General features: G+C 46.0%; 1 protein-coding gene across 7 annotated transcripts in view; it reads left to right on the top strand.

Moving 5' to 3' along the window:
- The window catches only part of LOC144502502 (serine/threonine-protein kinase Nek6-like), a 288,580-nt gene that overhangs the window by 201,404 nt on the left and 60,814 nt on the right, over positions 1-26,362 (top strand). For all 7 annotated transcript variants that reach the window (XM_078226514.1, XM_078226509.1, XM_078226508.1 and 4 more), the window contains exon 7: positions 2,764-2,871. In XM_078226514.1, the coding sequence (XP_078082640.1) occupies positions 2,764-2,871 (108 nt within the window). The remainder of the gene's footprint in view (positions 1-2,763; positions 2,872-26,362) is intronic.

Genomic DNA, 26,362 nt, shown 5'->3' with positions numbered 1-26,362 from the left:
TCTCAAAGCTCTTTAGCCCACTGCTTACAGTAAAACCATCACCAACCCCAAAGATGTGCGGGTTAGGTTGATTGGCCGTGCTAAATTGCCCCTTAGTGTCATGGGGACTAGCAGGGTAAATAGGTGGGGTTATAGGGGTAGGGTGGGATTGTTGTCGGTGCAGATTCGATGGGCTGAATGGCCTCCTTCTGCATTGTAGGGATTCTATGATTCTATAATACTGAGTGGCTCTTCAGTCAGGGGTTCAGATTGAATTTCACCAGTAATGGACTGTCTTGCCAAACTGAGAATGGTCTGAAAGACACGACAACTGAATCGGCCGTCCTTTCAGATGATCCTACTTTTGAGAATACAGGCCGGAATTTTACCCGCACGCCCGCCCCAATTCCAGGGGTGGGCGAGGCTCGGAGAACGGCATTCCCCGTTGGCCTCGGGTGGGATCGTATGAACCTCGGGTGGACGTGCCGGTAAAATTCTGTCCACAGTGCATGGAAATAGCTCATCATGAAAAAACATTTACAACCAGGTCTTCCAAATCTCTTCAAGTTGTGTTTTTTTTTTCTGGTCCACCATGAACCAGGTGACATCCAGCCACCAGGGGTTCAGCTGGGAAGTGCACAGCCCAGGTTGGGATTCAACCAATCCAGTCAAGAAAGGCCCCATATTGCTGAGTTAGTTGAACTGGTCATGGCATCCCTGGGCTGGGGAGGGATAAAATCCGCCATAACTCCGAACCTTTGTTTACTATCCAGTGGCTCCAATGGAGTGAGCTTATTGAATTATTTTAACATTGAAAACCACCAAGATCGGCATTGCAGATATTTTGTCCACACAGAGTTGTCCTACGGAGTGACCCAGATGCCAATGGAGTTTCAGACTCATTTTGAATGTTCGGTGTGTCTGACTCCTGCTTTGACCAGGGTACTCTGCGTTTGGTCTGGAGTTAAATCCCATTTTAAAAATAAGTTTGTTTATTAGTGTCACATGCAGGCTTACGATAACGCTACAATGAAGTTACTGTTAAACATTAAACGGTGGCACTGTGGTTAGCACTGCTGCCTCACAACGCCAGGGACCCGGGTTTGATTCCCGGCTTGGGTCACTGTTTGTGTGGAATCTGCACGTTCTCCCCGTGTCTGCGTGGGTTTCCACCGGGAGCTCCTGTTTCATCCCACAGTTCGAAAGGCGTGTTGGTTAAGTGCATTGGCCATGCTAAATTCTCCCTCAGTGTACCTGAACAGGCGCCGGAGTGCGGCGACTAGGGGATTTTCATAATAACTTAATTGCAGTGTTAATATAAGCCTACTTGTGATAGTAATAAATAAACTTCAATGTTTGGTCTGGAGTTAAGTCCCATTCTTGTGTCAGTATCAAGATGATGCATCTCAATCAGTCAGTGATAAACCTCTTTCAATGTTCAAATCATAGAATCCCTACAGTGCAGAAGGAGGACAGACAACCCACCTAGTCTGCACTGACTCTGACAGTGTGTTTTAGCCAGGCCCTCTCCCCCACCCTATCCCCATTACCCCACAAATGCTAAATTAAAGTGTCTATAAATTGTGAATGAAATTGAACAATGAGCTTTGACACAGATTTTCAACCCCTTTAATATTTCTGATATTTTCAAATATATGCTGACAATTTTTCATATTTTGCACATTAGGTGAAATAACAATGAACGCTTCAAGAAAGATCTTCTTTAACTCTTGTTTTTAAGAGCCCTATAATAGGATTACCCACTTATAGAGCGTCTATTTCCATTCTAACAGTTGGATTGAGATTCGTTGCCACACTCAAGCTTTCATATCTGATTTACACACTAAATGGACACGATCGTGCTCCATTGATAAATAGAATGTCCAGACACAGTGACTTCTTACTTATCAGAATGAATCTGTGAAATCAGCTGACTGAAAGTGACCAAGAGTTGAGTTATTACAACCCGATTCAAAATGCAAACCAAAACCTGCTCTGACCAAGACCGCAACAAACTAGAAAAGGGTTGTGAACGTAGCACAGTCCATCACGCAAACCAGCCTCCCATCCGCCTACACTTTCCACTGCCTCAGGAAAGCAGCCAGCATAATCCAAGACTCCATGCACCCCAGACATTCTCTCTTCCACCTCCTTCCATCGGGAAAAAGATACAAACGTCTGAGGTCATGTACCAACCGACTCAAGAACAGCTTCTTCCCTGCTGCTGTCAGACTTTTGAATGGACCTACCTTATGTTACGTTGATCTTTCTCTGCACCCTATCTGTAACTGCAACACTGCGATTCTGCACCCCCTCTTTTCCTTCTCCTCTATGTACTCTGTGAACGGTATGCTTTGACTGTATTGCGCGAAACAAAATACTTTTCACTGTATCTCAATACATGTGACAATAATAAATCAAATCAAAACCGATCAAGTGAACTGAAGCAGAATGAGCTAATGATAAGAGTTGCTGCATGGCACTAAAATACCACAATATTATACTGTGGGTATTGTAGAACACAGCCTACTGGCAATTTTCTTTGTACAATACAAGCAGAGTCATGGAACTCTGAATCCACCCTGAGCCTGTGACTGGGAGACAAAAAATTATATTATTTATGATATTTATGAACAGATACAACGTAAGTGTCAAAAATAAACCTTTTGATAACACACAGACCATAAACAAATGTCAGTATAATGCAATCACTGCGAAGATTTTGTGCCTTTCTCTTTCAAACCATTCATTCATTATTGATTGACTCTCTGTTTTCCTTCTTAGACATCAAGCCGGCAAATGTGTTCATAACAGCAACAGGAGCAGTCAAACTGGGGGATCTGGGGCTGGGACGCTTTTTCAGCTCCAAAACCACGGCAGCCCACTCTTTAGGTAAGAAGCAATTGCAGAAAACTGCATCTTTTTTTCAATCAAACAATTATTGGCCGCAATGTTTACACACTCTAGCGGACCTCTGATTGCATTGCTCATGTACAAGTCGACGGATGGGTCGCAATATAATGACAGGAGCACGTAAGGCACAGTGTATTACTCTGCTGTGTTCCGTAGAATCATAGACTCCCCATGGAGGCCATTCAGCCCATTGAGCCTGCACCTACAGCAATCCCGCCCAGGCCCTAACCCTGTTACCCCACATATTTACCCTGCTAATCTCCCTGACACTAAGGGGTAATTTTCCATGGCCAATCAACCTAACCCTCACATCTTTAGCGTGTAGGAGGAAACCAGAGCGCCTGGAGCGAGCACACGCAGACACAAGGAGAACATGCAAATTCAAGAGTCACCCAAGGCTGGAATCGAACTTGGGTCCCTGGTGCTAACCACTGTGCCGCCCCACTTTAAGGCCATGAGATTTAATCACTGCAAGTAGATCCATTTACACTGGGAGGGTGATTTGCTTTTACTAGCGTGCGGTAGTTAATTTTAAATTTTTGGTGGGAAGAACTGAAGGGATTGAGCAAAGACCGGGGCTGATTTTAAATCCCGAAAGTCGAAAAAAGAGCAGTGACTGGCGTTTCTTATTCTTTTTCCTATACTTTAAAGCTAATTTAGCATCTATTACAAAAAGTGGCCTTGCAAGTATGATGGATTCTAGAGTTTTAACCATTTCACATATTGTGAGGGAATTTCTGCATTTTTAAATTCAATTTTTTTTTGAGGTAGACCCTAACTAAAACAGAAACTAAACTGGAAAGGGGACAGAAAGGGAAATAGAATTGGTTAGCACGGAAAGGAAACTGACCTTGCTAGTTTCCAAGGAAACAAAATCAAGCTAAGGTTTGGAAACCAAAGCATCTGGCAAACGGAACCTGGTTGTAAGATGATAAAGGGACTCAAGTCAGTCCAAACTGGGCAGTAGCAGTTGATGAATCCACTGGTGTAGTACAAGCAAGCTGAAGGAGACAGAGGTTAGATCCAGAAGCTGAGTTAAAGTTGCTGCAGCTGTTTCTTTTACTGGAAGGTAACATTGGTAGGCTAGCCAGTCCAGACCCAGTTAAGGAGGTTCTGCAGATGTATGCCATTTGTGGTGAGGACCATGGAACTCAGGTTTGTTGTGTGCTGCTGTTGGCTGGAGATCAGACCCACTCCCAGAAGACTTAGGAGCTGAAATTCCTCATGAGGAGGGCAGAGTTTATTACTGTGATGACCACAATCTGAGGGGACTGCTGAGCCAATCTGTAAGAAGTGTCTTTGTTGTATCTGCCATTTAATGTGCAATTTATAGCTTCTATTCAGCCACAGTTTGCCTGTCAATTGAAGTTTAACTCATGTTAATTTTGGATGCCAGAGTACAGGATAGATAGTGTCTGGAATTCTGCGGCTGTTCACGCCTTGCCGCTGCTGTGAGTGAGGATGGAGAAACTGGTAGCAGCATCTGTAGAGAGAGAAACAGAGTAAACATTTTGAGTCCATGTGACCCGTCTACAGAACCTTTTCCAGCATCCACAGGATTTTGCTTTTATATATAAGTATATACATATATATATTTATATGTATACATATATTAGAGTCGGCATGGTGGCACAGTGGTTAGCACTGCTGATTCACAGCTCCAGGGATCCAGCCATACGACAACGCTGCCATCCCAGGAATCAGGAATCAAGTGTGGAGCTTTCCTTTTCTTATCTTTCCGTTTCACTTTTCCCCTCTGATTCTTCCGCATCCACTTCCTTTCGCAGTTCCTTAATATTCACCTTTCTCAATCACACCGTCAGGCATCTTCCTTCAGACTCACCCCTCACCCTTTGCCACTTAATCTGAGGTTGCAAAACTAGCCATACTGCGCCCCCCACCCCCCACCCCCATCCTGACCCTCATAACCACTGCCAAACATTCAACAGTTCTGCAGCTCTGAGTTGGGAATCAGCTACCTTATTTTGCAAAGCGCTGTTGGCATTTTGAGCCTATTTACCAACAACAGTTGGCAGCTGCCTTCTTACAGCAGAGAAACTGGAAACGATTAGGCAGCAGGCCTGGGAGCAGGCTGGTGCGAAGAGAGGAGAGTTGGGTGAGAGAGAGTGACAGGAGCAGAGCCAACGTGAATTTATTGATGACACTACACTGGAGAAGCACTTCTTGCACATGTCCCGATGCAGTCGGTAACAGCATAGTCAGTGATATCCTGCCTGGCTGGATGAGATTATTGGTTCCCTAACTCTTTAACGATAAAATAAAGTGTAGGTGGCACCAATGGAAGAAATAAGAATGCAGTGGAATTGCATGTATATTAATGAATAGTTCAAAAATCAATGACAAATGAATCTTGGAACAAATCCAGATCAGTTTTGGAGCTGGTATTGACAAAGAGGAAGCTCAACTCCAACCCGGACTTCTGGTGGCACAGTGGTTAGCACTGCTGCCTCATAGTGCCAGGGACCCAGGTTCGATTCCTGGTCTGGGTCACTGTCTGTGTGGAGTCTGCACATTCTCCCCGTGTCTGTGTGGGTTTCCTCCGGGTGCTCCAGTTTCCTCCCACACTCCAAAGATGTGTGGGTTAGGTGGATTGGCCATGCTAAATTGCTCCTTTGAGTCAGGGGTCCAGCTAGGGTAAATGCCGGGGGTTTTGGGGATAGGGCCAGGATGGGATTGTGGTTGGCGCAGACTCGATGGGCCGAATGGCCTTCTTCTGCACTGTAGGATTCTATGGTTAGCACTGTTGCCTCACAGCGGCAGGGAGCCGGGTTCAATTCTCAGCTTGGGTCACTGTCTGTGCGGAGTCTGCATGTTCTTTCCGTGTCTGCGTGGGTTTCCTCCAGGTGGTCCGGTTTCCTCCCACAGTCCGAAAGCCATGCTGGTTTGGTGCATTGGCCATGCTAAATTCTCCCTCAGTGTAACCAAACAGGCGCCAGAGTGTGGCGACTGGGGGATTTTCACAGTAACTTCATTCCACAAACTGCCATATGCTAATGACCAGTTAAATTTAATGTAAGCCTACTTGTGACACTAACAAATAAACTTTAAGGTTGGTAAAAATCAATAAAAATGTAATTTGAGTGGAGTATTTTTTTCAGAAAAAAACCTTACCACCCAATGTGGGGTTTGACAGCCTGAGGTAAGCAGACTGTGTGGCAGGAACTCCATGCTTTCCAACGCATTCAGCAAATTTGCGCGCTCCACTATTCGACAAATGAATTTTTTTTCCCACCAGCTCAGTGCTCGGAACGTGGTGAAAGCAATTGATATTCTTTCATTCACATTATCAATCCCAGGACTCGGCGAATTTCACAGATAACATGGCCATGCAGTTGTGATGTTAAGGTGGCAGAATCAATTTACAATCAGAGCAAACCCAATCAATCAGAAGACAAAGAAAAGTTTAAAAATCTAACAGTTGTCGTGGTGTTAAACTGGTCCTGAACTGAAATGGCAGCAGCCACCATCTTGGTGGGACAGGCTGCGTGTACACCAGCTGCCGCAGTGCAGACCGAGTGCGTGTACGCAACCGTCCCTGGCGCCTGGCCTGACGGTGTCGGGAGTTACAGTGTAAGTTTAAATAAGGAAAGACTTAGGATGGAATTCTCCGGACGCACTCGCCCCAAAACCGGAGAATCCCACCCGAGGTCAATGGATCTTTGCTTGGTTCTCCCCCCGTCCGCTACGACTCCCCTGGCGGGTGGGACGGGAGAATCCCCCCCATAGGGTGTGATCTTACCGCCCGTTCATGCCGAGATCCCAAAGTCTGAGATTTTGGCGCGCAGCCAAATCTCCCTTCACTGCAGCGGGATGAGAAAATCCCACCGGCATGAACGGCCGGAAAGTTCCGGCCTTAGAACCCCTAGAGTACAGAAGGAGGCCATTTGGCCCATCGAGCCTGTACTGACAACAATCCCACCCATGCCCTATCCCCATAATCCCACTCATTTACCCTGCTCATCCCCCCGACACTAAGGGGCAATTTAGCATGGTCCTAACCCTAATCTAACCAGCACATCTCCCCCTTATATACCACCTTTCACTACCTCAGGGAATCCCAGAACACCTTATCGCTAGTTCAATACTTTAGAAATGTATTCACAATCGTAATGCAGGCAGTGTGGCAGCCATTTTGCATACAGCACGATCCCACAAACTGCCATGTGCGAATGATCAGGTAAATTTGATAACCTGGAACTAACTCTCAGTTCTTGCAGCAATATCACAAAGATACAAGGGAAATGTGGTTTGTGGCTTTCCTGAAAGCACAGGCAATCTGTGTGCTATACTAAAACAGCCGTATTCACCAGAATTCTACCGCCCCACCCTACACGGGAATTGGAGCGGGCGAGGGGCGGACAATGGAAATGTCTGTTGACCTCGGGCAGAATTTTCCGGTCTCGGGTCGAGCAAAGCCATAAAATCCTGCCCATTGTATGTATTTTTGCTAAATAGCATTTGTGCTAATTCAACAGCACTTACTAACATATGATTCTATATAATATTTTTGGAGATAACAGTAGAAAGTGTTAAAAATAGATAACTGTTGGAAAGTGTTAGGTAAGTTCAATAAGGGTGGCACGGTGGCACAGTGGTTAGTGCTGCTGCCTCACAGTGCCAGGGACCTGGGTTCGATTCCCGGTTTGGTTCACTGTCGGTGTGGAGTCTGCACGTTCTCCCCGTGTCTACGTGGGTTTCCTCCGGGTGCTCCAGTTTCCTCCCACAGTCCGAAAGACGTGCTGGTTAGGTGCATTGGCCATGCCAAATTCTCCCTCAGTGTACCCGAACAGGTGCTGGAGTGTGGCGACTAGGGGATTTTCACAGTAACTTCATTGCAGTGTTAACATAAGCCTTGTGGCACTAATAAATAAAGTTTAAATATTGAGTTATCAATATTTTGTTATTAGAGAATTCATACTAACAACTGATTTTACCATAAAAATTGTCCAATGTAATCTAGCAATAGAGTCACAGAATGGTTACAGTACAGAAGGAGGCCATTCATTACATGGTCTAGTATGATGGGCCAGGGGACAACGCTGGTGATCGCAACAAATTAGATTCACTTATTTTAGTAATGAAATGTAACCCATCTTAATGTATCTCAGTGTGAAAACCAAACATAGCTCTGTATGTTTAAACGGATTTGCAATTGGTCTCATAAATCTCACTCAAGATTTCCCTCATGTTGATAATTCCATCCAAAGCTGCAATCCAACTTGCTCTGCAGCTCTGAAAAGACCTGTGCTTATTCACACACAACCAGAAGGAAACATTCAGCTCGAATGTCTTAGAAAGATTACACACAGCTTGTAGAATGTTTGGGGGGTGTTTCTCCAGGTGGGTTCGGGCGAGTTTGGATGGGTGATGGTGGGTGACAGTGGGTGAGGGTGGGTGAGAGTGGGTGTCAGTCGGTTCAGGTGAATTTGGGTGGGTGAGGATGGGTGACGGTGGGTGAGGGTGGGTGACGGTTGATGAGGGTGGGTGACAGTGAGGGTGGGTGATGGTAGGTGACGGTGGGTGACGGTAGGTGACAGTGGGTGAGAGTGGGTGTCAGTTGGTTCAGGTGAATTTGGGTGGGTGAGGATGGGTGACGGTGGGTGACGGTTGATGAGGGTGGGTGACAGTGAGGGTGGGTGATGATGGGTGTGGGTGGATGGACGGTGGGTGACAGTGGATGACGGTGGGTGAGGATGGGTGATGGTGGGTGAGGGTGGATGACGGTGGGTGACAGTGGATGACGGTGGGTGAGGATGGGTGATGGTGGGTGAGGGTGGATGATGGTGGGTGACGGTGGGTGACAGTGGGTGAGGGTGGGTGAGGGTGAATGACAGTGGGTAAGGGTGGGTGACGAAGGGTGAGGGTGGGCGAAGATGGGTGACACTGGGTGATGGTGGGTGACGGTGGGTAAGGGTTGGTTCAGGTGTTAAATCCCCGAAAAGTGCATTGAATTAAGATCCTGACATCATTGTGCCAATTTCCAGGTTTCACCCAGGCGGGTTTGAAGGTTGCCCTGTGGAACTGTCAGGCAAGGAATTTAAATATTGTAATAAATAACTAAGTTCTGTTTCAACCAACCATTTTGCCTTTAACGGACTGTTCATTTATTTCCTGAGCTGTCAGCAACTTGCCAGAATCAACGAGGTGAGGGCATGGCCTGGCGAGCTTCTTCAGTGAAACTGACTGGCTGGGAAGCCTCTAATCAGTCAAACTGAAGAGCCGCAGCCATGGCCAGGTTTTACCCAGGGTGTTGCTCACACTGTTTCTTCTGAGAGTATCCTATCGGTGCTTGACAAGTGATTCCCAATTTCTTGGATGTCCGTGCATCTGTGTTGCCGTTCACGCATCCTGAGCTGTACTCCCTGCCATCAAGATTCTCTGCAACGTGAGAGAAGCTTGTGCTGTGCCACCTTTGTCCTCTACTGAGGAATCTCTGGAGGGGGCAACACCAACAGCACCGCTAGCAGTAGCCCTACCTGCCCACTCCTCAACCACAGGGAGCTCCATGGAACACAGGAAATGGCCACGGCGGTCCAGCTGCAGTAAATCCAGATGTCCGCTGCCTGGATTTCCTAGAACAACAGCACTGTATCATATCACATAGTGATGGAAACTTCTCAGCTTCACTGAAACAGAGAGGAGGTCTGTCACACTGGGGACAATGAGGTGGGAGGCAGCGAGTGCCCTCCTATGCTGATGATGAGTTTGTGGAGAAAATGGGTCCTTTTCACGGGATGGCCCTGTGGAAAGTTTTAGATAATTTTCCACCATGTTTTTCTCACCTGGACTTTGTTGCCTGCAGGTAAGTTTTAACTTGTGTTCCTCTGCCCGGTTACTTTGATTTCTGCCTCCCCCACTCCATACTGGGACATAGTGAAGATCCTGGCTGCCTCTGCGGGGAACGCTGCAGCATTTCCACCCAGTCATTCTCCCCAAGCAGAGCCAGACCATCAGTGAGCTGGGCCAGCCCCCAGTGGCCTCAGGAAATGTGCACAAGGAGGTACAGAGTCATTGCCAGCTCCAGGAGCAACCCTCCCAACCCAACCCGTTCACTTTCATCTCCTGTTTGATCAGCGTCTGGAAGGAGTCATTGTTCAAGTTTCTCTTGAGGTTAACGTGCAGGTTCAGTCGGCAGTTAGGAAGGCAAATGCAATGTTAGCCTTCATGTTGAGAGGGCTGGAACACAAGAGCAGGGACGTACTTCTGAGGCTGTACAAGGCTCTGGTCAGACCCCATTTGGAGTATTATGAGCAGTTTTGGGCCCCATATCTAAGGAAGGGTCCAGAGGAGGTTCACAGGAATGATAAAGAGAACAAAGAACAGTGCAGCACAGGAAACAGGCCCTTCGGCCCTCCAAGCCTGTGCCGCTCCTTGGTCCAACTAGACCAGGCGTTTGTATCCCTCCATTCCCAGGCTGCTCATGTGACTATCCAGGTAAGTCTTAAACGATGTCAGAGTGCCTGCCTCCACCACCCTACTTGGCAACGCATTCCAGGCCCCCACCACCCTCTGTGTAAAAAACATCCCTCTAATATCGGAGTTATACTTCGCCCCTCTCACCTTGAGCCCGTGACCCCTCGTGAACGTCACTTCTGATCTGGGAAAAAGCTTCCCACCGTTCACCCTATCTATCCCCTTCATAATCTTGTACACCTCTATTAGATCTCCCCTCATTCTCCGTCTTTCCAGGGAGAACAACCCCAGTTTACCCAATCTCTCCTCATAGCTAAGACCCTCCATACCAGGCAACATCCTGGTAAACCTTCTCTGCACTCTCTCTAACGCCTCCACGTCCTTCTGGTAGTGCGGCGACCAGAACTGGACGCAGTACTCCAAATGTGGCCTAACCAGCGTTCTATACATCTGCATCATCAGACTCCAGCTTTTATACTCTATACCCCGTCCTATAAAGGCAAGCATACCATATGCCTTCTTCACCACCTTCTCCACCTGTGTTGCCACCTTCAAGGATTTGTGGACTTGCACACCTAGGTCCCTCTGTGTTTCTATACTCCTGATGACTCTGCCATTTATTGTATAACTCCTCCCTACATTATTTCTTCCAAAATGCATCACCAGGAATGAAGAGCTTGTCGTATGAGGAACGGTTGAGGACTCTGGGTCTGTACTCATTGGAGCTTAGAAGGATGAGGGGAGATCTTATTGAAACTTACAGGATACTGTGAGACCTGGATAGAGTGGATGTGGAAAGGATGTTTCCACTAGTAGGAAAAACTAGAACCAGAGGGCATAACCTCAGGCTAAAGGAATGATCCTTTAAAACAGAGATGAGGAGGAATTTCTTCAGCCAGAGAGTGGTGAATCTGTGGAACTCTGCCACAGAAGACAGTGGAGGCCAGGTCATTGAGTTTCTTTAAGACAGAGATAGATAGGTTCTTGATTGATAAGGGGATCAGGGGTTATGGGGAAAAGGCAGGAGAATGGGGATGAGAAAAATATCAGCCATGATTGAATGGCGGAGCAGACTCGATGGGCTGAGTGGCCTAATTCTGCTCCTATGTCTTATGGACTTATGGCCTAAGGAGCAGTAAGCTGCATCGCTGTTGACACCTAACATATACTCACTGGGGAAATCTGAGCAAAGAAAAGCAATGATCGATAACATACCAAACATACAAACATACCAAACATACAACATACCAAACATACAAACATACCAAACATACAAACATGTGAACAAGGTGCAGGAGCCCCTTGGGCCTGCTCCATCATTTCATAAAATCATGGCTGATCTGATAGTAACCTTAAATCTGCAACCCACCGACCTTCGATAACTTAACACACCACTCCCCAACCCCCCCAAACCCACCCACCCTGCACCGCCGCTTGCAGAATCTATCCGCCTCTAAAAATTATTCAAAGACTCTGCTTCCACCATCTTTTCAGGCAGAGACTCATGACTCTCTGAGAGAAAAACATTCGCCTCATCTCCACTTTAGACGGGCAACCCCTTATTTTAGTACAGTGACCACTACTTCTAGATTCTCCCACAAAACATCCTCTCCGCATCCACCCTGTCAAGGCCCCTCAGGATCTTGCATGTTAGACTAACACTGCTAGACTAATAAATATTTTGAATTCCTTTTCTACTTTGTCTGGTATTCATTTATAATCAGATAGATGATCAGGTGCTGAATGGATGAGAATGCCTGGCAGTTGAAGTAAATGATAGCAGTGGACATAGTTTTTTTGATGGGCCAATTTGCTGTCACCATATATTTCTTCGTGCTTTGAAATTGTTGCCTATTTGACCTCACTGCATTTGATTTGATTTGATTTTGATTTGATTTGATTTATTATTGTCACATTAACATACAGTGAAAAGTATTGTTTCTTACGCGCCATACAGACAAAACATACCGTTCATTGAGAAGGAAAGGAGAGAGTGTAGATTGTAGTGTTACAGCCATAGCTAGGGTGTAGAGAAAGATCAACTTAATGCGAGGTAGGTCCATTCAAAAGTCTGACAGCAGCAGGGAAGAAGCTGTTCTTGAGTCGATTGGTACGTGACCTCAGACTTTTGTATCTTTTTCCCAAAGGAAGAAGGTGGAAGAGAGAATGCCCGGGGTGCGTGGGGTCTGTAATTATGCTGGCTGCTTTGCCGAGGCAGCAGGAAGTGTAGACATGTGTCTTCCCCAGTGCTAGCTGCCTCTTCAACCTCAGACTCATTGTCACCGCACTGTTCGGACCTTCTCTTTTCATTTATTCATAATTGTTCCACTTTCCAGAACACAGTTGTGCAGCCTGCAGCACGTCACCATCAGTCTGGACACCGTTGTTGGGCTTTACAGCAGGAAATGTGAAAAATGTCCAGGGGACTGGATCTTTGCTTCGTCACGTTGTCTTTCATTTGAGGACCATGGGTTGACACCACAAGCCCCAAACTCCAGAGGGATTTCCTGGCCTCCCGTAACCCAACGACCCTCATATTCCATGAAATAATGCCCTTACCATCTCAAATATCCATTTCTGTGAACCACTTCCTCATTCTCTAACCCAGTGTTTTCCCAAACTTTTTTCCCTGGGCCGCACTTTCACAATAAAAATTTGCTCACGTCACACCGAATTTTTTATTGATAAGAAATACATTTTTTAAAAAACAACTCCTAGCAGTGCTTGATTCATAACATAGAACACAACGACTTTATAATATGATCATGGGACATCCAGAAAGTATAAAACAATCACTTTGGAAAAATATCTAATCCATGTTTAAATGTTTCTTTGATTGTCCTTGAATCTTCCCGCCACACTTACCATCCTCTCTCGCCGCACCAGTGTGGCGCGCCGCACCCTTTGGGAACCACTGCTCCAACCTCTTCAGGGGAAAAGGAATTCAAGCTAAGTTGCCCGCCCTACTAGTTAAAAGTGCTTTAATTTAGATTTGAACTCCCTCACTGCTAGAAAGATCAACAAAATAGACATATTCAAAAGCACAAAAGGTGAAGCTAAAAGAGACAAAAAATATGGCAATGTGCCAAATTAAATGCAAACAATGCAAGGAAGTAACAAAAAGAAATCTCACTATCCCATCTCTCAGAGACACGCTCTCAGAGGCCAAGATGGGGGGGGGGGCGGTTTGCCAGATAGATAAACACAAACCTCGTTTTGCTCGAATTAAATATTCGTCCCAGAGTCAAGAACTTGCAGCATTGTCCAGCTGAAAAAAGGAGGGTAGAGCCATCTTGGAGCAGCGCAGACACAAGGGCCTATTCCTGTGGTTTTGCAACACCATCCTGCAGGCAGGTGTGAACCCGCTACATAATATTGTAAACTTACCCGATTGGGTATAAAACAATGAACTGTTGTGTAGATTCTGAGGCCTATGCTTGACAATTAAACCCAGCAATCACAGCTTGGCTGGAATTTTAATCAGAACTCGATCTTAGGGCTGTTTCCAGGATCTGGCACATCTTCCCTAGATGGATTAACCTAAACATTACACCCCCTACCAACACAATATGCCTGCTGATACGCATCTCTGCATGCACACTGGTTCACTGCTGTAGCTTTAAACTCTGAGTGGGGGAAGTGGGCAAAATGAGGAGAAGCAATTTAATCTAAGGGTGGAATTCCCTCACCTGGGACTCAGTCTTGTGGTAAGGGTGAGGATGGGGAGGTTTTTTTTCTTCATTTGTGGGACATGGACATCGCTGGCCAGCCAGCATTTATTGCCCATCCCTAATTTCCCTTGAGAAGTTGGTAGTGAGCTGCATAGGCTAGCAGGAAACTATGCCATACATTCGTCCCCGACCTCATTGATTATGCATCTAGGGGTTTAGCGCCATATTCCATGATGGGCCAGACTTGGTTGCGTGTGTCCTGCCATCATATCTGGGTGCATATTGAAAAGGCGCCCATCTGACCTCCCATGAAGAAGAAAGATGGATCTCCCGGAACACTCTGAAGATGTCGAATACCTCAATGACACTGAAGCTGGGAGATCCACTTGATAGATACTCAGTCCACCCTCTGCTGTGCTGTTCCAGGGTCTAGGATTGCTGGTGGCCTCCACCCCAAACTCCAGACGCAGCCCCAGACATTCTTCAGGAAAGTCCCGACCTCTGCATGCCACAATGTTCCAGACATGTTCCGGACCCTTGGGATTGGGAATGGGGGAAAGATTGCCATTGGGCCTTCACCTGCATCCCATTAGCAGGATGCCAATCTGTTTCACCTCCAGCGAGTTTCCCGACCCACCATGGCGGGCAGCAGCGGGTGATTCCATGGGAAACCCAATTTTTGGGCCTCCCGCCTAATTCTCCCCCCAGCCTGCCATTGAACCTGTGGCTGGGGCATTGGAGAATTCTGCTCTAACACTCACAGCAAACTTACAATTCACTGACAATGCTGGCATAACGAGACAGGGTTTAGAAACACTGCAGTAAAATGTCCCACCAGGTAAAGAATTACTTTTCCGTCTGAAAATCCTTCCCTTCGAACCTGCTGTAAAGGGAGTTTCAAAACCCACCAGTGTCAGTCCAAGATAGAAATTCCCGACATTCTCTCCTCCTGCTGCTGGGGGCAGTGATGACCGGGAATGAACCCTGCTGCACATAGGAAAGGAACATAGGAACAGGAGTAGGCCATTCAGCCCATCAAGCCTGCTCTGCCATTTAATACGACCAAGGCAAATTGGACACTTCAATGCCTTTTACACTCACTATCTCCATAACTCTTTGTTACTCTTCATCAGAAATCTATCAATCTCTACCTTAAACATGCTCAATATGGGAAACATTGCCCCCTATTAAGCTGGTGGCCATTCATACACTCAGCTACACATTGCCCCCTATAACGATGTTGGTCGCTAACCTGGCTCCACCATCAGCACACAACTGCACATACACAATGCTGGCATCAAACACGTTCTAACATAAAACATAAGCTCCTACAGTCAGCCTGACCCAGGCAAAATCATAGAATCCTACAGTTCAGAAGGAGGCCATTTGGCCCATCGAGTCTACACCAACCACAATCCCATCCAGGCCCTATTCCCGTAACCCCACATATTTACCCTGCTAATAATCCCCCTGACACTAAGGGTCAATTTAGCATGGCCAATCAACCTAACCCACACATCTTTGGACAGTGGGAGGACACTGGAGCACCCAGAGGAAACCCACACAGACACGGGAAGAAAGTGCAAACTCCACACAGATAGCGACCCGAGGCCGGAATTGAACCCGGGTCCCTGGCACTGTGACGCAGCAGTGCTAACCACTGTGTAAGCCCTCTCCTCCCCCCCCAACCCCCCCCCCCCACCCACTCAAACCCCTCCAAGTCCTCCCCCCGTCCAAATCCTTCTACACACTCCCAACCCTAAGGCAAAGCCCCACCCTACATCCCCCTCTGAATTCACCACCCCCCTCCCCACTCCCGAATCCCTCTAAATCTCCTTTAACCCTTTTCCTCCACACTTGTGGTCAGGGTGAATAAACATGGGCACAAAGCCTTTGGATGGTAACTAGAGAAAAATAGTGAAATATCTTTAAGATCTGGAGATGGCGGCATTGGACTGGGGTGGGCACAGTAAGAAGTCTCGCAACACCAGGTTAACAGGTTTATTTGGTATCACGAGCTTTTCGAGCGCTGCTCTTTCGTCAGATGATCACTTGATGAAGGAGCAGCACTCCGAAAGCTTGTGATATCAAATAAATCTGTTGGACTTTAACCTGGTGTTGCGAGACTTCTTACTGTATCTTTAAGACCATTGCTCTTGAACTGGGATTGCTGATGGCTGATACGAACAGCGTATTTCAGGCATTGTGGGAGTATCTCGTTGTGGTTGGGAAACAGACATTGCCGGATCACTTGAACAATCACAACGTAAGATTCTTAATTGTGCATGATTTGGTTCAATGAAAAGCTAACTTTTTTTGCATGAATGAGTGTCTTCATTTCGAGTGATGTGGAAATGCCGGCGTTGGACTGGGGTAAGCACAGTAAGAAGTCTCACAACACCAGGTTAAAGTCCAACAGGTTTATTTGGTAGCAAATACCATATTAGACAGATATCCACCCCATCTGACAAAGGAGCTGTGCTCCGAAAGCTTATGGTATTTGCTACCAAATAAACCTGTTGGACTTTAACCTGGTGTTGTGAGACTTCTTACTTCATTTCGAGTACCAGTCACATGTACAAACATTTAAGATGTGACCATTTTTTAAACCAGAGATCGCCAGTTGATAGCTTACGGGTTGATCTTCCTTCTTCCTCCCGGAATAAATCTCAAATCGCAGGTCCCAGCGTAACTTCTCCCCAGTAAATATGTTTTGTGCTTTGGGGGAGGTGGGAGGGGGTCAGCAGGTGTGACCAGGTTGGGACTGGGCTGGCTCTGCTGAGAGTCCCTTTGGGGAAAACTGCCTCTGTAAATAATATGTTTGTCTGTTGTATAAGACATCCACCTGGCACCTTCCTGGAAAAGCAGCAAAAAATAGATTGTCAAACAGACAGTGAAGCAGTCACAAAGTGCTGAGTAAATCTGTGATATGCACCATTTGGGTTGTTTCCAATTAAAGAAGACATTCTGCAACACAGCTGTTTTAGAATGTGAGATTTGTCCCTATATTTTGATATATTATAATTTTGGTTAGCCGATGCACGTACATAGATAAGGCTTAGCTCCACAGAGAGTTGTTTAAACAGCATTTTCTTTCACTTCCTATTTTTAGTGGTTGTTTTCCTCACTGATATATCTCTGCAACTCTGTTTTATACTTTCAAAGACCTGTGCAATTTTCTCACTCTCTACAGTTATTATATTTGATGTGTTTTGAAACCTGCTGTAATAAGGATCGAAACGCATAATGATCAAGTGTACCTGTACAGGTTGGTAGGGATATTGGTATAGAGGCATGGAGGCAAAGAACAATGCCCAATACAGCACAGGAACGGGCCCTTCGGCCCACCAAGCCTGCACCGATACACGGTTTCTATCCCTCTGTTTGCCTCCCATTCAAGTGTCTATCAAGATTTGGGCGGCACCGTGACACAGTGGTTAGCACTGCTGCGTCACAGCGCCTAGGACCCGGGTTCGATTCCCAGCTTGGGTCACTGCCTGTGTGGAGTTTGCACGTTCTCCTTGTGTCTACGTGGGGGTGCTCCGGTTTCCTCCCACACTCCAAAGATGTGCGGGTTAGGTTGATTGACCATGCTAAATTGACCCTTAGTGTCAGGGGGTTAGTAGGGTAAATAAGTACGGTTATGGGGATAGGGCCTGGGTGTGACTGTGGTCCGGGCAGACTCGATGGGCCGAATGGCCTCCTGCACTGTAGGATTCTATGATTCTATACACCTTGAACGTTGCTAACGTGACTGCTTCCACCACCTCCACGGGCAGTGCGTTCCAGGCACCCACCACCCCGTGTGAAAAACTTTCCCTGCTCATCTCCCCCAAGCTTATCAGAAGCTGGTAAGCTGTTCAGAATGAAGAGACACTGAGATGTACATAGTGCAGAGACACTGGGAGATATACACCATTGTTAGGATCCCAGACCAGATCCCTAAATTTTGGAACAATTTTGGATGAGATCCCCCAAGGCTCATTGTGATCTGGTGAGGGATCAGTAATCTTTTTGGCTAAAGTGGATTAAATTTGAAATCCCAGTTCCTCAGGGAGAGAATAAAGTCTCAAGATTGCATGGTTTTAAATAAACTGGTATAAAAATTACTGTACAAAAGGCAGCAAAGCAAACAGTCCACATTATCTATCTTATAACATCCAGAATTAACGTGAGGTAAGTATGAATTAACAGACGACCTGTGGCTTGGAAACACCACAAACTGCACATCAAATGACAGATACAACCAAGTTAAAGTTTATTTATTAGTGTCACAAATAGGCTTACATTAACACTGCGATGAAGTCACTGTGAAAAAGCCCCCAGTTGCCACTCACTGGCACCTGTTCGGATACACTGAGGGAGAATTTAGCACGGCCAATGCACCTAATCAGAACATCTTGTGGACTGTGGGAGGAAACCCATGGAGACATGGGGAGAACATGCAGACTCCGCACAGACAGTGACCCAAGCTGGGAATTCGAACGTGGGTCTCTGGGGCTGTGAGGCAGCAGTGCTAACCACCGTGCCACCCCAAAGACAGGTCCCTCCCATTTCTCAGAAACTCACCCAGACATCAGTCATCACCATGAGTGGCATCAATCCTTTACTGCTCTGTCTTCCTCAGGAGGAATTTTAGCCACTCTCCTTCAACGAGGAGTTGACAGCAGCTCGACTCTACCCCAGTTCCACGGGTACAAGATTCACTCAAAAGGCACGTGTTTCAGATTTCTCTCTCATCTGCTCCCAGGTCCAGCCTTCTCCGTCTTCTTTTCCAGCAGAACTGACCTCCCACCGAGGCTGCATCTATCGCTGTGTGGGCCAGGCTACAATCTAACATCTAAACCTAGCCACGGTCTCAGTTCTTCAGCAATGCTGCTGCCAACAATGGCTCCTGGCTTTCCCTGAGGCCTGACTCTTGGCTGTACCAAGCAAATCCTACTCATGGACTTCCCAAGCCCCAACATTTAGTCACACAGAGCTACCATTGACTCCTGGGGTTTCTCCGAACCCCTGTCCCTCAGCAGCGTGGCTCACGACAGCACATCAGCTGCCTGGAGCCAACTCTCCTCTCCATCTGCTCCCCATGGGCTGCTGTTCACTCAAACCCTTGAACTGATCGGTGTGACCTGTTACTACCTCCCAACAGGGAGATCTAGCTTCTTTCCATCTACATTCCCCTGCCCCTCAGCACAGTCTACTGTATCCCAGCTGGATACACTCTGTAACCTTAAATATTACAATCTCCAGGGGTCACCCCGACAGCTGCTAACATACAAAAACACACAGAAAAATAACGTTCAAACGGTATTGATTTCTTCACTGTGCACAGATACCGGGTGGGATTCTCCAGCCGCGCTCGCCCCAAAACCAGAGAATCCCACCCGGGGTCAAGGGATCTTCGTATGGTCCGCGACCCCCCCCCCCCACTGCTACAATTCCCGGAGCAGGGAGGATGTGAGAATTCCCCCCACTGAGAGATATACACAGTGCCCAGATACTGAGAGATATACATAGTGCACAGATACTGAGAAATATGCGCAGTGCACAGATACTGTGAGATATGCACAGTGCACAGATGCTGAGAGATATACACGGTGCAGAGGTACTGAGAGATATACGCAGTGCAGAGATACTGAGAGATATACACAGTGCACAGATAGTGAAAGATATACACAGTGCACAGATACTGAGAGATATACACAATACACCGAAACACTGAGTGATATACACCGTGCACAGATACTGAGAGATATACACAATACACAGAGACACTGAGAGATATGCACAATGCAGATACTGAGAGATATACACAATACACAAAGACACTGAGATTTATACACAGTGCACAGATACTGAGAGATAAAGGCAGCATTGTGTCACTGAGATGTGGACACAGTGCAGTTACACAGAAGTATATGCAGTGCCGTGTCATTGAAAGGTGTACGCAGTGCAGTGTAATTGAGAAGTGTACACAGTGCAGGTACACAGAGGTGTACGCAATGTAGCTCTCTCTGTGATTCCTGACATGATATTTCTGTGTCCTGTGCTGCCTCACGGCCCTGGCACTCCGTGATGTGTTGTTCCAACCGTAGCCAAGGCCTCAGTGCATCCTGCCAGCCTCTGATTGGACAACAGCTCTCACTAGGCTGGATTTCCATTCCAGAGGACCTAATCCCAGTGGAAGGCCCACCTGTTGCTGGCCTCGCCACTGCCTGATTGGCATGTGGGCATTTCGGAAAAGAGGCAGTGCAGGTACCCTGCCGGCAATCTACTCAGCAGGTGAGACCCCCAACCCCTCAGCAAAATTCCACCCACTGAGAGAGACACTGAGATACAGAGACACTCAGATTCTGAGGAACCAAGTAGGGCAAAACGTAGACAAGGTTGTGATTTACATCCAGTCGCGTCTGGGGGATTGTGCTCTTAAATGACTATCCAAGGATAAAATTGGTCTCTGTTGCACCTGTAAAACAAGATAAATGTGACCAAAATGAAGGATGGAGTTTTCCATGGCCCAAGGAGGTGCCGTGAGTGCCTGAGTGATTGGAATGAAGTCCAAAGCCCAATCTGAGTCCAATCTCTGGCCTTCTGGCTGCCATTTCGGAGCCTGAGGGTGGGCCCAGATAAATATCTAATCCCAAACGTGAAGAGGATCAGGCTTCGTGGTGTTGGGTCCCTATTTAAACAGCTTGTTGATCTTTACTGGTTAAGCTCTGAAGGGAAGAATGAATGTCCTTGTGCTGGAGAACTGCAGACACTTGTTAAACTGAACTCAACACCTGTCGGAGAGGGACAGTAAAATAGCATCATGTGACCACCCCGGTCAAAACACGTTTTGTTTAAGGTTCATTTATTATTGTCAGGAGTAGGTTCACATTAACAGAACCCGAGTCCCTGGCGTTGATTTGATTTTGATTTGATTTATTATTGTCACATGTATTAGCATACAATGAAAAGTATTGTTTCTTGCCCGCTGCACAGACAGAGCATACCGTTCATAGAGAAGGAAGTGAGAGAGTGCAGGATGTAGTGTTACAGTCATAGCTAGGGTGTAGAGAAAGATCCAAATCTGTAAGATACTGAACTAAAGCATTGTTAGAGTGTTTAAAAGAGTTAGAATGAAGTTTCAGAAGCGTGGAACGAGAGTAAAAGATAGAATTAGAAGGTATGCTGGGCACAGCTTGCAAGAAGTTGCCTCGCTGCGGCGCCATCTTGAAATTCATTGTGAATTGTGAGGCAGCAGGGCTAACCACTGCGCCACCATGCCGTCCCGTGCTCAGTTACCATTCAAAAGGAATCATTCTAATGCTGATTCAGTGATACGGTGATCAAAGGAAACATCCGCACAGTATCGGTTAAATATTCCTTAACCTTACATTCCTACTTCTCTTGTTCAAATTTCGCTCAATCTAATTCACCCTCACACTTGTGTGTCCTTTAGCAGCTGCCTCTGGGAGCTACAGTGGGTTATTCAAAAAAAAAAGTTGACTCATCAAAGAATGAAAGGATTGGGGCAGAGTAGGAGCTTGTGACAGGTATTGCCTGTCCCAGGATGCAGACTGAGGGTCGCCTCTGACAACAAGAAGGTCGGCTGTTATTGTTCATTCAAAATAATCCCAAACATGACAGCGAGTGAAAGTAATAAAGAATTTGGTTTTGGCGTAGTTGCCCTTTCACAAGCGAGTGTGATTAACAACGTGTATGATCCACAGTCCTATGGTGGTCTTGTCTTCCAGGTGATGAAGTGCTTCATTTAATTACTGTTTTATAATCCCAGGTACAGCCCGAGGTCTCATTACTCTCATTTACCACGTGCACAAGCAATCGAAATATCAATCAAATTCTTATTTCCAGGATCAAACAATTGGCTTCTGGGTCTTTTTGAAATTTGAGGATGATGGCAAGCGAGCCGTAGAATGGGGCAATTAGGTTCGGGCAACAAATACTGGTCTAGACAACGACACCCTATCAGTGCTCCTTAATAGTTTAAACACTTTGAGCAATTTGGCAGAGTGGTTAGCACTGCTGCCTCACAGTGCCAGGGACCCGGGTTCGATTCCCGGCTTGGGTCACTGTCTGTGTGGAGTTTGCACGTTCTCCCCGTGTCTGCATGGGTTTCCTCCGGGTGCTCCGGTTTCCTCCCACAATCTGAAAGACGTGCTGGTTAGGGTGCATTGGCCATGCTAAATTCTCCCTCAGTACCCGAACAGGCGCCAGAGTGTGGCGACTAGGGGATTTTCACAGTAACTTCATTGCAGTGTTAATGTAAGCCCTCTTGTGACACTAATAAAAATAGATTTGAATTAGCATCAACACCTTAATGGCTTCACTAGATTCTTTCGTTTAAATTTTTAAAATATTAACCTTAAAGAGCTTTGATAGTTACTCCTCTCTTTTCCATTTGTTTCTCAATTAAATCTGTTTCCTCAAAGCTTTCCTGTATTTGTCAGCATGTATATGACCTCTGATCAGAAAACGCCTCGTGCCTCGTGGTCCAGTACATTCAATGGGTAAAATAAGCTTCTTTGGGAAAGATACTATGGCTTAGTGAATAGATATGAATCGAGCTGCTTGTGGCTCGGGTTGACAGGCCTGTAGTCACGCACTACAGTGAATATACTGGGAGCTTCGAACAGTCTGTGCTGGTGTGTGCTACAGCTAATGCCTCTAGTGGTCCAGTGAAGAATTAACCTTGGCTCTCAACATTGAACTAATGCAAATTGTGAGCCTTCTAAAATCAACGACAGAAGAAAAGCCTGAATCTTCATCAGTGGTTTCCTAATCAGAAGATTTAACAGAATAGATAACAAATTAATTGTAAATTCGGACATTGCGACCCACTTAATGGAACGGTGTAACTTTAAAAGGAAAATTGCCAACAATAATTAAGAGGTTCTAATGTTTGCCCTCTGCAGTCGTGGCAAGAAAGGTTTATGTTGTCCTGGACAAAATATAAACAGGTGTCAGTAGCCGCTCCTATCCGTGCATTCGGAAAAGTAATGGAAATAAATCCTCTCCTGTCAGATCGGCCTGATTCGCTTCGCAATGTCTGCCTGTGTGGTATCATGACTGCTGGGTACTCGAGGGACATAAGTCTTTCGGGAGGTAATGGGAATCCGCACGGCTCCCTGGTGTAAATGACAGAACAACTTCCGAGTGCATCGATTTTGGAGCGGCAATAATCTGCGACAGAGTCCTTCTTCAGAATAGAATGCTTCTGGTAGTTCCTCAACGTGAGCGTTTAAAAACGGGAAAATTTCGATTCCCCCCCACCACTCCCTCGCACCCCCTTTCCCTCCTCTTATAAAGTGGTTGGAGATTTTATTGTGCAATTCACACATATTAGTCAAACGATGATTTAGAAATTCATCCCACCGACTAAACAGAATCACCGCGTAACACGAGTAAACCAGTGTCCGACATTTTAACAGTTGTACAACGAGGATCTTGCTGCCTACCATCTCTGTTTGTTTTTATCGGAGGTAGATGAAACCTCAGAGTTTCTGCACCGGGCTTATGATTGGCGATCTAATGTCGTAAAATGTTTTTTTTTACGTTATCCAACAAAAGTGATGAGCGGTTAGCCAATTACAAATATTTTAGACCTGCACACATGTAACCTAATGTTGAGCAAATACAGTTGCTTATTCCTGCGAGCAGTACAAAGTGACACAACCTTTATTTACAACGGATAGCACAGAAAAGCCCTTCACTGGCTGAGGAATCTGCTGATGATTTTGATTCCTTAACCTACAATCCCTCGATTGCTTTGACTGAATGCAATGTATCTGACATTTTGCTTGACATTGGTTTGGACAAAATAATGATTCTTTCCCGCCTCCCCCCTCTCTGAAAAATGCATCGTCCCCACAGGCTTAACATGCCTGCATAGCTTAAACAGAGGAGCTACATTTGCTGTGAGGGAGAAACCAGTCGAACGGAGGGGTGGGATTTAGCTCCTTACAAGATTTTATTTTTTCCATTCGGAGGTGGGGAATATAATCGGAATCTGGTAAAACAAAAAAGGGCATTGTGCGCGCATAAACAATAAATATTCCATCCCGCATGTGCTTGGTGGAAGTAGATTTGTAGAGAGGTGGGAATTGTTTCTTTAGAAACCACCCCCATCTTGTCTTTTCCTGAAACTGCTGACCCATGCATTGGGTGAAACCATATGCAAATGGACTTTATCCCTCTAATTTTTTTTTTCCCCTCTTCTTCTTCTATTTCCTGACATCAAATTGGCATAAAGGAGCATTCGACAGCGCCACGACCAGTCTGACAGGTGTACTATCGGACTTTGGCAGAACGGCCTATTCAATGTCAGAGAAAGAAGCAATAATTAGAGCAAAGAACAGAATGAACGTCAAACGAATTACAAGGCAGCGTCTCATATTTGTCAGGAAGGATTGCATACATAAGAATTAAGTGACAGTACATGCTGGGGTAATGAAAGAAAAATGAAAGATTTGCCCATACATAACGCGCAGGATACATGCGCATGTCTCGCTTGAAGCAAGAGCGAGTAACCACCACAAATTATGCTGCTGGAGTTTTGAGAACCGTTATTTTGCAGCCTGCAATTTGTCCAATGATCGATTTGCCAGAGCACCTTCCATGGTGTGTGTTTTGAAAAATGTCTGTTCTCCATTAAAGGTGACCTGCATTATTTATTTTTTGTGTGAGAATGCAGTTTAAAATTTCAGATTTGGCTGCAAGTACTAAGCGAGTGAGTCCCCGGTCAAAATATGTAAATGTATTTTTGTTTCAGCTGATTCTGACAACAACCAACTAATGTTACGCTCAGACGCTGAAAGCTCTGAAACTTCATATCAACACCAGCACTTTTAGACATAAATACAGAATGATGGCATTAACACCATGTTCTAACTTGAATATTGTATTTGAGAGATAATTACATTCAGAGAGTTTGTACATTTTTAGATACAATCGCAAGGTCCTGAGTCACATTGATCTGTGTTCATTGTTCTGAGTCCCCATCACTTTACAGAGAAAATAAGATAGACTGTGTACATGTGTGTGGGTAGGTGGGCGTGTGTGTGTGTATGTGCGGGTGGGTGTGTGTGTGAGTGTGTGTGTGGGTGGACGTGTGGGTGGGTGTGTGTGTGTTTGGATTATCATGTAGTTTTATGATTTAAAAAATAATAATTTTCTACCTGAAATTGAGATCTTAGTGCACTGTTTGCAAAAAACACTATCTCACTCCCCACAGCCCACACACACCCACAAACAAACACCCACACACAGGCCCATACAAACCCATCCACACACACACAGGCCCACACACACAAACACACATGCCCACAGATACATCCTTACACACACCCCCCCATTCACACACACACATGCCCACACACACATCCACACACACACACACAGAGCCACACCCACACACACTTACAAACACACACCCACGCACTCACACATACACACATGCCCACACACACATCCACACACACACACCCCCATACACACACGCCCACACACCCAGCCACACCCACACACTCACACACACATGCCCACACACACACCCACACACACATACACACCCCCATACACACACACACACAGAGCCACACCCACACACACAAACACACACCCACGCACTCACACATACACACATGCCCACACACACATCCAAACACACACCCTTACACACACACACACGCCCACACACACACTCACAAACAAACACTCACACACACTCCCACACACATCCACACACACATACACACATACACTCACACACACACTCACACACACACACACATGCCCACACACACATCCACACTCACACACACATACTTACAAACACACACACACATGCACCCACCCACACACATGTACACAGTCTACCTTATTTTCTCTGTAAAGTGATGGGAACCCAGTACAATGAACACAGATCAATGTGATTCAGGACCTTGCGATTGTAACTAAAAATGTACAAACTCTCTAAATGTAATTATCTCTCAAATACAATGTCCAAGTTAGAACATGGTTTGATATTGTACTTTCAAAATGAACCAGTTCAACCTCTGAGCTCATTATAGTAAACATCGGATCCTATCATTTGTGGATTTGAATGCATCTCTTCCAAGGGACATTAGCTTCTAAATGAGTTTCTGTTTGTGATGTTTTGTGTTATTCATGCGGGTTACACGGTGCAGGAAACTATATTCACACAATTTAGTCGCAATGTTAGGAGTAACGTCAGACCCTAGGCCTTTGAGTTGATCTCGTCACTCTGGATTTAAAGGTAAAGTCTTTCTGAAGCCTGATAAAGATTCCGGAATGAAATTAATGGGAGGGTTTAAGATTGGGTTGCAGAGGGGATTGGGTGT

The sequence above is a fragment of the Mustelus asterias genome, chromosome 13 (genome assembly GCF_964213995.1).
Source record: "Mustelus asterias chromosome 13, sMusAst1.hap1.1, whole genome shotgun sequence".
Lineage (NCBI taxonomy): Eukaryota > Metazoa > Chordata > Chondrichthyes > Carcharhiniformes > Triakidae > Mustelus > Mustelus asterias.
The sequence above is the reverse complement of the archived record's forward strand: the minus strand, read 5'-3'. Positions and strand labels throughout refer to the sequence as shown.